This window comes from Littorina saxatilis, linkage group LG2, assembly GCF_037325665.1.
Source record: "Littorina saxatilis isolate snail1 linkage group LG2, US_GU_Lsax_2.0, whole genome shotgun sequence".
NCBI lineage: Eukaryota > Metazoa > Mollusca > Gastropoda > Littorinimorpha > Littorinidae > Littorina > Littorina saxatilis.
Window position 1 is genome coordinate 97,325,379 of NC_090246.1, and position 15,473 is coordinate 97,340,851.

At 43.3% G+C, this 15,473-nt stretch overlaps 1 protein-coding gene across 1 annotated transcript; it reads right to left on the minus strand.

Annotated features, from left to right (window-relative positions):
- Positions 1–204: 204 nt before the first annotated feature.
- Positions 205–717, minus strand: LOC138955019 (uncharacterized). Its single transcript, XM_070326745.1, has one exon. It carries the CDS (start codon positions 715–717, stop codon positions 205–207), a length of 513 nt encoding a protein of 170 aa, XP_070182846.1.
- Between the last annotated feature and the right edge of the window lie 14,756 nt (positions 718–15,473).

Genomic DNA, 15,473 nt, shown 5'->3' on the forward strand with positions numbered 1-15,473 from the left:
GCTCTGTTGTATGTTTCTCCTGGGCCAGGTCTCCTGCCGACTCTATGAGATCTGTCTATCATCGCGTCAGTAAGGTCTCCTACCGACTCTATGAGATCTGTCTATCATCGCGTCAGTAAGGTCTCCTGCCGACTCTATGAGATCTGTCTATCATCGCGTCAGTAAGGTCTCCTGCCGACTCTATGAGATCTGTCTATCATCGCGTCAGTAAGGTCTCCTGCCGACTCTATGAGATCTGTCTATCATCGCGTCAGTAAGGTCAACGCCGACAGACTTCCCAACAGCCTTAACAACAATGTCGGTGTCTTCTTTGTCCAGCTCCGGGATGTTGTTGATTCGGATGCAGTTCCTTCTACTGTATTGTTCCAAGTCATCCACTTTCTCCCGGAGCTGGACAATCTCTGAGTCGCGTTTCTCCACCTCCGCATAGTAATGTGCAACTTCCGTCTTGAGGTCGCCTAGCTCCTTGCGAAATTCAGCGATAACCTGGGATGCCACAGCTTTGGAAAAGACTTTAAGTATGTCTGGATCGGACAGGAAGGTCGTGATCTTCTCCTTCAGTTGGTCTTCTTGGCTCATCTTCCCCTTTGGCTTTGGTGTGCTCGAAGCCAGCTCGTTGGAACAGGTGATGATCGTCTCGTCCGGGTCCGATAAACTGTCACTGGGGCACAGCCGCTTCTCAAGGTCTTGCAGCGGTGAGGCTAAGCGCTTAGACATCGACACACTCTCGGTAACCAATGTTGACGGCAATGTTGAGAAAAATATTGCAAAAAGTCCAAGTTAATAGCAGTTCAGAACTACGCGTACGCGTAAAGCAGACAGTCTCGCAGACAGTCTCGCTTTAGAAATGTCCACAATTTATTTTTGGTACCTGTGGCACACACAAAACAGACACCTAATATAGACAGATCCCTCTGAGAACTTAAAATACTTTTCCTGGCGCCTGTGTCATGAGAAAACGAGAAAGGCGAAAGACGATTGTCACACCTCACACATCAGCACGTGCAAGACGTATAGCAGCACAAGATGTCATGAGTAATAGCACGGGGGACATGCTCCGGTCGATGACAAAATGACAACAGACCGGTCACACTCTCAAGAAAATGTCAAAAAATCTTCACATTATGCGGCAAATCACAAGCATATTATCACCTACTTGAAGTTACAGAGCGCTGAGATCATCACATGTCTATCCAACAGACCACACCCGTCACAACACCACATAACTCGACCAAACTAACATTTATGCGGGAGAAAGCCAAACAGGCGTTCCTTACTCGTCCGCCATCTTGTGAACTTCGTTTTGATCAATCCTGTTCTTGCATTCTCTTTTGTTTCCAGATCTTTCTTTAACTCTATTCTTGCTTCATTTGTTTGACTCACCTTGTCCTTTAAGCAGTGTCTCCTTTGTAGCCGTTTTGTGTGTGGTTTTGTTTTCAAGCATAATGGGTTTTCAAAAGATACCCTCAAAGCTCACATGTCAGAGTATGGGTCTCCGAAGATTTTTATTGGCTGGACCATTATGTGGAGAAAAGTCAGCGTGTTTTAGCGGGGACTGCACCGTAAGAATGCTTCGTCTTACAATGCTGAATAGATCCAAACTTGCCTCTCTGGTCCATTCCACCCTTCTATACCCATCCCTGTCTGCTTCAATTTCCGCCTCCGCCTTCCTGACCCCTCAATGCATCCCCATCCTCTTTCTCTTCTTCCTTGTCGTTCGCCTACACCCCCTCTCCATACGCTTCTCTCTTCCCCCCTACCCCCCCCCCCCCCACTCCCTCACCGAGTTCCTCAACTGTGATCCGTCTGGCCTTCGAGCTGCGTTCGAACCCTGGCTCTGTGATAAAATGGACAGCTGCTGCTGTCCTGCCATTGCATCTCTGATTCCAGTCAGTCCTTGCCTTATTCCCTGCATGGGGTCTTCAGACTTTGTCCCCTTTGCTGTTCGCGAAAGGTCCTGGCGGCGACCATCTGCTGAATTCCTACTGATTTCTCGATCAGTCGTTCAGACAGTCAAGTTGTCGCGCCTTGATGGAAAAAAATGGTTCACGGAACTCGAAAGGGATGTTGGAGGAACTTGGAGGTTAGAGGGGGGATGGGGTGGGGGTGGGGAGGGGGGGTATATATCTAAGGTAGGGATAGAGGAGGCCAAATGTCGAAGGGGGTGTTGCGAGAAATTGGGGGGTTAGGTGGTGGGTCGGGGGTGGATGGGGGTAGGAGTGGGTTAGTTGGGTGGGATGTAGGGGACTGAAGGGATGTTGGAAAAACTGGGGATAAAGAAGGGGCTGAGGAGAGAGGAAGGGGGCTCAGGGAGAGAGCTTAAGATGATACGTTGATTTTAGAATTATGACATATTTCCTGGTCGCATGTGCATACATTTTAGATTTTGTTTTAACCTGGTAATAACATATGTGCACTGATTGTAGGCAGTAAGGACGTGCAACAATGGGCCATCATATCCTTTCTCTCTTTCCTCGCTAACAAGGAATTGCATATGGCTTTTTGTTGTGACGGCACAATCTGTCTATCCTTCTGTAAAGAGTGCTTTTGCATGGTTTGAACAATTGTGACTCGATCTGCAGTACGCTTTCAAAACAAGAATCGACAAATTGTTCACTGACCATACTGCTGTCTTTTGTCTGTAGTCAGTGCATGGTCTGTGAGGATATTTATTGTCTTAAGAATTGAGGATATGGGGCTGCCGCGGTTTACGTGTCAGTATGGCGCGACCTGTTTCATCATGTAATCATGGGATTATACGCACTTGGCACGCTTTCCACTGTCCCACCTGTGTTCTTGTCACGATTACCTGCACTGGCGCAAGATGGTGGTGGTGGCGGTGGGAGTAGTAGCAGGGGTAGGTGAGTGTGGCCACCGCTCAATGTCAAACCACGTACTGACTCGATCCCCGAATGTGGAACATTTATTTTCTAAAGAGCACACAAGTCAGACCATTTGATCCACAAAGGTGCTCCTTTGTAAAGTGATAATGCATAATCTGAAATCAATTCACGAAGTTTAATAAGTAGTTGGCTCAACACATATGGAAGTTGTTAGCAATTTTGTGGGTTGCATTTTGGGGGTGGGAAGCACCCTGTAATAGTAAGCTTCCAATTTAGTAAAACTGTTAAAACAACAACTACTACTTTCACCGCCAGCACCGCCTTTCCCACTCAGACGCCATGATCTAAACACTATCCAGTGCCCCCCCCCCCCCCCCCCCCTGAAGAGATAGCATTGAGAGTTCAAATATTATGGATAGAGAACGGGGTTTTATAATTGCATACATTGATGAGGGGGTCGAGGGGTGGTGTTTGGGAAAACCCATCAAGTACCACCATTTGTAACACTTTCCATCAAGTACCACCATTTGTAACACTTTCCATCAAGTACCACCATTTGTAACACTTTCCATCAAGTACCACCATTTGTAACACTTTCCATCAAGTACCACCATTTGTAACACTTTCCATCAAGTACCACCATTTGTAACACTTTCCATCAAGTACCACCATTTGTAACACTTTCCATCAAGTACCACCATTTGTAACACTTTCCATCAAGTACCACCATGTGTAACACTTTCCATCAAGTACCACCATTTGTAACACTTTCCATCAAGTACCACCATTTGTAACACTTTCCATCAAGTACCACCATTTGTAACACTTTCCATCAAGTACCACCATTTGTAACACTTTCCATCAAGTACCACCATTTGTAACACTTTCCATCAAGTACCACCATTTGTAACACTTTCCATTCGTTTTGTCTCAAGCCTGACAGCATTGAGAAGAAGAATCTGGACACAAGGATTGAAGATGGAAGTATTGATGGACAGTTTGTCTAGATCGGAGGGGGGGGGGGGGAGGGGGGAACTTAGTATAAGGGAAACCGATCAGGTATCACACTCTTGAACACTTCCCATTTGTCTCTATCCAGGTAGCACACGGGCACACGGGCTGAGGTTGAAAACAGTGTCTAAATCGATAAGGAAGATTAACTGACCGATCACTTTGGTACCACGATCTGGGATCAGACGCTATTAGGCCGTCTGCTCGGAGTCGGGTCAATTACACTCCAAACTCACCTGTTGACGCGTTGCCATGGTCACCAAGAGGCAGGTTGTGTTGCAAATGATTAGTTATCCTACATACGTGAGAGAGACACCCGTGAGATAATAATCGTTCAAATCACACGTGTGTATATCATGTCAAGCAAGTCTGGCAGGGACCTGTTATTCCACTGCTTATGATGCCAAAGTCACCGAGACAAACGTCTTTATAGAAAAAAAATTGCGCTCGCTAATTACCCTCGATGCATTTTTAAAACTAACACGTCACTCCACACTTTCAGAGTGACGTTTCTTTGCTTTGACGTAATAGATTGCATGAGGCTTTAGAAGTGATCGAGATTCCAAAACAAGCGTCTTCAATTTAGCCGCCTCGACTGCGGGACGTTTTCAGTAAAATACACGTAAGTACAGTATGTAGGATACTACATGGGTGGCTTGCTGTGTTGTACCAGATTTACACTCGTTGCTTTTTCAAATAGTGGACAGCTCGCTTTCGCTCGCAGTTCAATATTAAAAAAACAAAAAACTCGTGTAAACCTGGTACGACACAGCAAGCCATGTAGTATTCTCTATGGATCAGATTGCAGTTCACAAAAACCTTGACCCTATACGATGTGAACTTTATGAACACTTTGACTGATTATGACATCATCAATGTTATGACAACAGATATGCCACTCTATGCTGCATGTGACCTTCTAAACGACACATGTATGTAACTTTGCACACATTTTCATAGCTCAATAGGTAACTAACCTCAAGGGCGGATCTTGGGGGGGGGGGGGGTTACACGGGTTACGTAACCCCCCCCCCCACCCCCCCAAAAAAGAGGTAATTTATTGGCTCAGGATGCACCAGATAGCTCTATTTTGCTTCTTTAGATAAAAAAAAATTTCCGGGGGAGCATGCCCCCGGACCCCCTTAGAGGCTTAGGCGCCTTCGGCGCCGTCAACTTGTATCTTCGCAGTCATTTTGTAACCCCCCCTCCAAAGTGAATTGATCCGCCAGCGGCCCTTGTAACCTCCTTCATGTTAATCAGAATAGCTATATAAACGCTATTGTGTTTTAATCGTAGCAATAGGGTCCGATATTTAGACGAGACAAGTATAATGCCGACGAGTCGGAGACTAAGAATAAAGTAAAACAATAGGGACTATTTGAATGACGCGCATTTGAGACTCTGAGTGATTAGGCTGAAATGAAATTGCCTACAAAATGTCGTCTGCATGACTGCATGTTCGACCCGCACACTCGTGAATTACCAAGCGGCTGCAAATACCCACTCGTGGTTTATTTTCCAGTAATCAACTCTTGGTCATTGTTTAAGCTCTATGTGTTCTTCAGGCACCTTTAATTTTCTTGGACGTGTACGTTTATGTGACATGCTCGATTGAAAACTTGACTTTAAAATCTATCTCTGTATTTGAACTTGTGTGTTAATGTCTGTTGAAGGACATCGTAATTAATTTGGGGATAACAGTTTCAACAAACATAATATCTTATCTGACAGCGCCGAAGTAATCACCCCTCTATAGCCAGCTAGGTGACTTAGTGGTGTACTGAAGTTTTGAAGAGGGAAGTTCAAAGTTGGCGAACGGTTTTCCGCTTCTCTGTAGAAGGATTGCTCTACGGTTGACCCATTTTAACCAACTGATGAGATTATTGCCTGCGATTTTCATTTGACTGGATTTGGAATGTGTATTGATTTTATCGCACTTAAATAAGTTGTATTCGTCAGTGTTGCAATGCCTGTAACGGTTAACTCGTTGTCTGTTTGTCTCGATGAAAAAAACGGGCATGCGTTCAGCCCCTTGTATTTCTGTATTAATGATATGTTGTTACATTGTGTATCCATAGCCCTATCGGGTATTGCGGCGCAAAGGCGACAACCACAATCAAATACATTAAAAATAATACAAGAGAAAAAACCCACGAAGACACTGAGAGAGAGAGAGAGAGAGAGAGAGAGAGAGAGAGAGAGAGAGAGAGAGAGAGAGAGAGAGAGAGAGAGAGAGAGAGAGACAGAGATAGAGAGAGAGAGAGAGAGACAGAGACAGAGACAGTGACAGAGAGAGAGAGAGGGAGAGAGAGCGAGAAAGAGAGAGAGAGAAACACACATACGTACACACACACACACACACACACACACATACACACACACACACACACACACACACATACACACACACACACACACACACACACCTCCCACCCCCCTCCCCACACACACACACAACTGCATACATATCAATGGGAAATAATGTTCACATCCCAATACTTATTTAGCAGTGGGCAGTGGAGAATTTGAACATTCCTAGCTCCCCTCCTGACCATCAAAGGACCTTGACTGATTGATTATCGATAATTATCGTTGTCCAACCAGCCACAAAAGCCAATAATTAGCACTAAATATATTACTTGGGGCCCATCTTTTTTTTGATATTTTGTTGTCTTTCGTTCTCGTTTTGTAATTGTTTTCGTTTTCGGTATTGACACAGATTGTGTTCGATAATTCAAAGTAAGTTTTCCTTGCTGTTTTTTTCCCTTTCTTTTTTTCCTTTTTTTTTCCTTTTTTTTTTATACAAGTATATATATATATATTTTTTTTTTGTGTCTCATCTCTTTTTTCAAAAAATGTGTCGCATTGATCATAATCCGCCATGAAATTTCAGGAATGTTTATGTGAGCACTTACCATAAGTTTTAAACTTGTTGTGCTCCTTCTTAATGATGTTGTTATATTATCATGTGTCTGTTTACGAATAAAATACTGTTTAAAAAAAAATAAAAATAATTAGCACTGGTAACCATTAACCCCCGTCCCCTGTCCTTAACATCAACATACACGCAGGCTCTGCGTAAATGAGTGGTAATATCCCACCACACCCATCTGTCATTACTCCCTCTGTTACTCTGGCCCCCTCCCCCATTCCCGCATCACCAATAAGAGCATACGCATCATGATGATGATTACAGTGTGTTCTCAGACCCCTCTCTTTACTTACAGTAACTTCGTCATTGCCACTACCCCCTCCCCAACCTCACCACCACTCCCCTCTCACACAATATCCCTCTTTCTCTCTCGCTCTCTCTCTCTCTCTCTCTCTCTCTCTCTCCTCTCTCTCTCTCTCTCCTCTCTCTCGCTCTCTCTCTCTCTCTCTCTCTCCTTCTCTTCCCCTCCACTCTCTCTCTCTCCTGTAACCCCAGTGACCATGTCGTAACTGACTATGCTCCCTCTTCTTGTGAGGAACTTGATGATAATCATCGCCTCCCTCTTTCCCTCTCTCAGTCTCTCTCTCAGTCTCAGTCTCTCTCTCAGTCTCAGTCTCTCTCTCAGTCTCAGTCTCTCTCTCTCTCTCAGTCTCTCATCCCCCTCCACCCCTCTCTCTCTCTCTGTAACCACAGTGTGACCATGCCGCAACTATACCCCCCCCTTTGGGACTAACCCCCCTCCCACACACACTCACACACCACCCTCCCACACCCTAGTACCGTTTCCACTCACAGAAGCTGAGCGGACAAGAGGAGGGTTAAGCCATGCAGGTGTCCACAAGACCAGTGAAATAATCGATGACACCATAGGCAGAGAGACACGACACAAACGCTTGCGGTTTAGTGCGGTAACTCCCAACTATGTTCCTCTAAAGCCTTGGTACAGCATCATTCTCATTTCGCGCTTCGTTCAATTTCTTCAGGACCTTTTGCCTTCAATGGTGTTCCATACTTATGCGGTCAAATTGAATTTCTTGCTTTTTGCTGCGGTGACTTTGTGTGTGTGGTTTGAATTGTGGTGAAAAATGGTGTGGCTAAATTTGTGAGTAGTTCTGGATAAAGATGGTGTCTACAAGTGAGTGGATTGAACAAACTGTGACGGTTCTTTGGGAATATAGTTCTACTGTCGGATAAAGTTCTGAATGAACATGTGATGACACTTTTGTGATTGTGGCGGATGGTATTCTTCGAGAACCGCGTGTGATTTGATCGAAGTTGAAAGCGTTTGAAATTACGTTTTAAAAGGCGGTATGGTTATGTAAATGTTTCGCGGAGTTTGTGAGGAACATTTTTGTTTCGATGAAAATGTAAATACTGACTGCTTTACTCTAGATTTGAGTAATCTACTGTTTCGTAAAAAGTGAAACGTAAAATACGATTTATTTCTCCTTGCATTACGACTATAAGCCTCCTTTGTTTTGTTTTAAGTTAATCGAGTTCGAACCTTATCAAGCAGATGGAAAAACAAACAAACATATAACCAATATTAATAAGAAGGGTTATACAATGTTAGGTTTGAATTTTAACGAATGCACACCGATTTCCTTCCTTGCCGATTTTCCATTTAGTTTATTCTGAAATTGCTACAATTACTTTGCAAACTGAGGGGTCAGAGTTCAATTCGATTGTCAATTAAAACATGAATTCCTCATTCATCAGATAAACAAAAAGGGACGACAAACGTTTGTCTTCGGAAACTCCTCCTCTTCTTCCTTCTCTTTCTTGTCCTCCTACTCCTGGTATTACCACTACAAATGCTCCTAGATCCTCCTCCTCCTCCTCCTACTCCTCCTCCTCCTCCTACTCCTCCTCGTCGTCCTCCTCCAAATACTACTACATATACCACGACTGCTTCAACCAAAAATGCAAGCTACTGAGAAACCAAACTTAGATTTCAGAACTTAAGGGAACAAATCAACCCTTTACAGCTGCAGCATACACCGAAGAGTTTCAGAGAATGTAGAGACACACATCATCATCAAAACGGCCTTGCGTACACATAACTGCCCACTCGTCCAAAACAAGAAAAAGTACAACACACGAGTGCACGTGGGAGTTGTGGCCAACGAACGCAAAAAAAGAACAAGAAGAACATATCATCAGCTGCTCCGAACCAGCACACAATAAAATAAAATAAAAGCCTTCTTCAGTCACAAAAGATTACCCTGGGGCTCATGAGAATCTGGTCGCAGATCAAAAGGTAGAGATGCTGTGGCAATCCATTATGCATCTCTTCACCTTCCATTCCGTCTAGATTAACTCGCCTCTGTTCGGTACCTTCTGGGCCATCACTATAGAATAATATCTATATCTATATACGGCTTGTGTGTGTGTGTCTGTCTGTCTGTGTGTTCACGATTCACGGCCAAAGTTCTTGATGGATCTGCTACAAATTTGGTGGGCATATTTAGGTAGACCCCGGACACAATCGTGGAAAATTTTGAACACGTGCGTGCTCTCAGCGCGCAGCGCTGAACCGATTTTGGTTTTTCTGTACATCCATTCCCAGTAACTCTTCCTTAGCTTCTCCAGTGTTTTGCGCGTTTATCTCCCTTCCTTCGGGTGCGCCGGCAGAGCCGGCGTACACCCGGCTAAGCCGGGTATTCGGCTCTACTTCTTTCCGGCGAAGCCGTACCCGGCGAAGCGGGTATTCATCTAGTATATGTATATGTGGTCGAATGTTATAGTAGTGCAAGTTTGATGACTTGTGAAGGGTTGTGGGCGAAGGTGGGGTGGGGTGAGCGTGTGAGGGTTGATGGCGGGGTGTGTGTTTGAGTGTGTGTGTGTGTGTGTGTGTGTGTGTGTGTGTGTGTGTGTGTGTGTGTGTGTGTGTGTGTGTGTGTGTGTGCGTGCCTGTCTTAGGTCTTCCTTGATCCAAGTTCATAACTAACCTTTTCTTTCCCGTGCTCGAATTTGAATACAAACATTCATACACGGTTGTCGTACTAAAACGGACACAACTTTTAGAATCGTAATAAGGAGTTTTATTAATGACTACAGAAACGTGTTGGTTTTTGGTTATAAAAACAACAAAACCCAATACCTGCCAATTAACGGAACCTTGACAATGACAGTAAAACTAATAGGGCCTTTACGAATGCAATTTATCCAGTGATAAAGTGTGTTCTGAATTAATAATATCCAACATCCAAAGTAGCATCCTTTGTCATTCGTCACATGCATTGTTCAAATTGCCATAGTTCTCTCGTAATATTATCTGTTCATTGTACATCAAAAAAGAGAACGAGACGAGAGAGAAAGAGTATGTGTGCATGCATGTGTGTGTGTGTGTGTGTGTGTGTGTGTATGTGTGTGTGTGTGTGTGTATGTGTGTGTGTGTGGGGGGGGGTCCGTCTTTGAGTGTGTGTGTGTGAGTGTGTGAGCGTGTGCATTTGTGTGTGTGTGTGCGTTTGTGCGTGTGTGTGTGTGTGTGTGTGTGTGTGTGTGTGCGTTTGTGTGTGTGTGTGTACGTTTGTGCGTGTGTGTGTGTATGTGTGTGTGAGTGTGAATGTGTGTGTGTGTGTGTGCGTGTGTGCGTGTGTGTGTGTGTGTGTGTGTGTGAGTGTGAATGTGTGTGTGTGTGTGTGTGTGTGTATGTGTGTGTGTGTGTGTGTGTGTGTGTGTGTGTGTGTGTGTGTGTGTGTGTGCGCGCAATTGCTTCTGCCTGTCCCATTGTTTGCCGCACTGTGTGTCCGTGTCTGTGTTTGTATATATATGTACTTTCCCCAAATACTGCAAACACGCTCTGCATATTGAACCTCATTTGCACTTGAATATGTTCTTTTTTCGTTGACCGACTCTCCCCCCTCCTCCCCCCTTTATGTTTACGGTCACCATACCTCCCATCGGGTTGTCATGACAACGTTCTGTCCTCAAAGTAGAAAATTCTGCCGCGAGTTAATGAGAAACATTGAGTGGAATGATGACGGTTCCGTTCCATTGTTACAATACCGCATCACCTGTCAACAAGTGGAGGGAACATTGCTGTCCGCCTACTGTGCATGGTTTCAGCGTACAGTGTTAGCAAACTCGCGTTATTTGTAGTCATTGCATTGATGGGATGAATTGTCAGTTTCAGTGATGGATTCCCACTGGGATATTGGTGAGGATGCTATAACATTCGGTGATCAGTGCTTCAAACAATTATATGGTGTGGTTAACCTTGTGCCTTAAAATGTGATGCGTGTAAATCTCTCGTGGATCAGTTAGTTCATCAAAGGTTACCAGTAAGCGGTTGTAGCTGAGCTTAAAATCTTAATAAGCACACATTTGATAAATTTGTTTAAAGGAGGTTAGGGTCAACACCATAAGCTTGAGCTTGTTGTTGATCCTTAACATGTTTTTATGTTGAATTATCTTTAAATAATTAACACTGTTTAAACCAAAGTGTTATCGGTTTTTTTTATGACACAGCAGACTTCAGTTTCAGAAAGAACAAGAAATTCCTCTGATAGGAAAAACACCCCCGTTGGTCAAAGGGAAATAACCATTCTCACTGCCACCAACTGAGAATGGTTATTTCCCTTTGACCAACGGGGGTGTCCGTCTATAAGTCGTTGTATAATTTTAATCCACCAATAACTCCCTAACCGTGTGTTTGACTGGTCCCAATTTTTGTAAGGACCGTTTCAGGAATGTATAGAACCTGTTCACCAAGTTTGGTGACGATCGGTCCGTTCATTCTTGAGATCTATATGCGAACACAAACACCCAAACAAACAAACAAACAAACACATGGACCGAATCCTATACACACCCCTATACCGGGGGTGTAAATAGAATAAACAATAATACCCGCTTGAGTAGTAAACTTGTTAAAATACAAGACTAAGCTACGGGAGGTTCGGAGACCATTATTCCTGGTCCCGTGAAGGAGTTTTCTTTCTTTTTGTCTCAGATCGCTTATGAAGAGAAATAGAGGGGGGAAGTTGAATAAGTTGTCACAGTAACAGTAAAATACAATCGAGAGATTAGGCCACATTTTCTAAATCCATTGAAGTTTTGACAATCCACGATCTCCTAGAAACTTAAGCATATATGCTTGACCTTTCATCGCAATATACGGTAGAAAAAATACCAGAATCGCCGATGAATGAGGCCTACTACATACCTTCAAAGGCCTTGATTTGCTGGCATGGCTTCCTTTCACCTCCCTTTCCCGTTTTGTTTTTGAAGTATGCATGTTGCAACCTCAGAGACGTAATGATTTTTTGCATAGGAAATCTCAGACGCATTCAAATTGTATCGCTATCACACAATGGCTCAAGCTTGCATTTCTGGTTTAAACAAGATTTTATTAAAGAAATACAGGGTGGCATGTATATGCGATATTAACATCTGTGACCACACAACAAGCTAAGCTTGCATTTAAGCATAGAGGAGTGGACGAAATGTTTGTGTCCAACTGTTGGATGTGCTTCTCATACTCTATGCTTCAGAATGCAAATGTTGTGTTCAAATTAAGCCAGTCAGTGTGACATTTAAATGCAATTATGGCATCTTTAGAGAAATTGTGCTGCGCTTGATTATTGATTGTGACCTTATAGAGAAGCTCATCATTGTCGTGTCATTCTTTGAAATCTTTTCACGCGAGGAGGTCTATTTTCTTTGTGCTCTTACGTGTCTGAGACTATCTACATTCATAGCGGATACGGGTGAAAATTGAGTCGTGGTAATTTTAAAGTAAACATGTTCGGTCTAAAACAAGAGTGGACCACAAGCTACGGAATACTTGTTACTGGTTTTCGCAAGAGAGATCCGACATTTGTGAGATTGAAACGTGTGTAGTCTGTGATATAAAAGTGTGAAAAAAAGACAGGTAGGTGAACGGATAGGAGTGCATGATTATGGCACAGAAGATGGGATAACAGAACTGTGACACTTTGATTAAACACAAGATGGGATAACAGAGCAGAGCACTTTGATAACACACAAGAGGGGATAACAGAGCAGAGCACTTTGATTACACACAAGAGGGGATAACAGAGCAGAGCACTTTGATTACACACACGATGGGATAACAGAGCAGAGCACTTTGATTACACACAAGATGGGATAACAGAGCAGAGCACTTTGATAACACACACGATGGGATAACAGAGCAGAGCACTTTGATTACACACACGATGGGATAACAGAGCAGAGCACTTTGATTACACACACGATGGGATAACAGAGCAGAGCACTTTGATTACACACAAGAGGGGATAACAGAGCAGAGCACTTTGATTACACACAAGATGGGATAACAGAGCAGAGCACTTTGATTACACACAAGAGGGGATAACAGAGCAGAGCACTTTGATTACACACACGATGGGATAACAGAACGGTGACACTTTGATTACACACAAGAGGGGATAACAGAGCAGAGCACTTTGATTACACACAAGAGGGGATAACAGAGCAGAGCACTTTGATAACACACACGATGGGATAACAGAGCAGAGCACTTTGATTACACACAAGAGGGGATAACAGAGCAGAGCACTTTGATAACACACAAGAGGGGATAACAGAGCAGAGAAATTTGGATTACACACACGATGGGATAACAGAGCAGAGCACTTTGATTACACACAAGAGGGGATAACAGAGCAGAGAAATTTGGATTACACACACGATGGGATAACAGAGCAGAGCACTTTGATTACACACAAGAGGGGATAACAGAGCAGAGCACTTTGATTACACACAAGAGGGGATAACAGAGCAGACCACTTTGGATTACACACAAGATGGGATAACAGAGCAGAGCACTTTGATAACACCCAAGATGGGATAACAGAGCAGAGCACTTTGATTACACACAAGATGGGATAACAGAGCAGAGCACTTTGATTACACACAAGATGGGATAACAGAGCAGAGCACTTTGATTACACACAAGATGGGATAACAGAGCAGAGCACTTTGATTACACACACGATGGGATAACAGAGCAGAGCACTTTGATTACACACAAGATGGGATAACAGAGCAGAGCACTTTGATTACACACAAGATGGGATAACAGAGCAGAGCACTTTGATTACACACAAGAGGGGATAACAGAGCAGAGCACTTTGATTACACACAAGATGGGATAACAGAGCAGAGCACTTTGATTACACACAAGATGGGATAACAGAGCAGAGCACTTTGATTACACACAAGATGGGATAACAGAGCAGAGCACTTTGATTACACACAAGATGTGATAACAGAGCAGAGCACTTTGATTACACACAAGATGGGATAACAGAGCAGAGCACTTTGATAACACCCAAGATGGGATAACAGAGCAGAGCACTTTGATTACACACAAGATGGGATAACAGAACGGTGACACTTTGATAACACACAAGACGGGATAACAGAAAAATCAGCGGTTGGACTGCGTCATAGCTGCCTTGCTAATTAAGTGATGACAATGAGTCGAACAGCTGAATTATTTTCCCCCCTTATTTTACCAAAATAATTACAGGGTGTTACCAACAATCCAACAACAACAAAAGTGAAGATTCCTTGAAGAGTAGCCTGTATGCTGCTTATTGTCGTGGATGCGAGCTAATCTGCAAGTCTTTCGCTGAGCACCGTTCAGTTCCATCCTGACCTCAGGTCAAAATGAATTCGGCTCATTCTCTCCCTGACAGGATGCCTTGAGTTTCCTTGTCTGGCAAGGAAATAGATTTTTGTACATATTTAGAGCTTTTTGTAATGTGTTATGGATGTAAGCAGATTCGCGATCGTCGATAATGATTATAATCAATGGTGTTTTGTAATTTTTAAATTACAGAGGAATTTTTATTTTAGACAGTTTCAAGCGAGCTATTTTTCGCGTATGTATTTACTGTGCAAACAACTCTAAATATGGCAACAGTGTCACGTGATAATCCTCCGTTTGGTTTCGGCGGTCGCTGGAGCAGACGATTTTTTGACAGTGATGCAACCATACATTACGGTCTCCTTCCGGCAGCAGTCCCAAAATGTCGACTTGTTTTGACCTTAGAACGATGTCTTTATCATAAGTGTGAAGAACAGAACGGAGACAACTGTCGAAGTCGGCCAATCTGCAATCATTTTCGTCTCGCGAACACTGCTAGCGAACAACATAATGGGAGATAACTCTGTATTCTTCTTTTGATAGATTCGCGTAGGAGTGTAGCGTCTGGTCAGAGGGACTTAAAGCGATAGCGTGGAGCGATGATGAATCAGAATGCGTTCAGTTCCTCAATAAAACACGGGTTTCTTGTTGTTTGATGGTCACTTCAAGCTTATGATAGCCCCCTTTGAATCGCATCTGGTCAACTCGAGGCTGAAAATGCAAAGGGGAAAAAAAAAGATAAGATAAAGATAAGAATACTTAAATGTCCATTTTCATTGTAAATAAACATGGGAATTTGTCTTTTGGCAGAAAGAAAGAAAAAATAACTAGAAACAATAGAACAAAAGTATATAAAATTAAACAAAACAACCTTAATGTGAGCATCTAAAATTGCAAGTCTGGAACGTTCTTTGTTTTCTTTTCCATCTATTTCCTCTTTTTCTATATTCGTTCGATTTTGTAGTTCACTCAGTACTCTTGCTCCATCATGAAATTACAAGTGTAGCTGACACAAGGTGGACACCAGATCACCGTGGGGCAG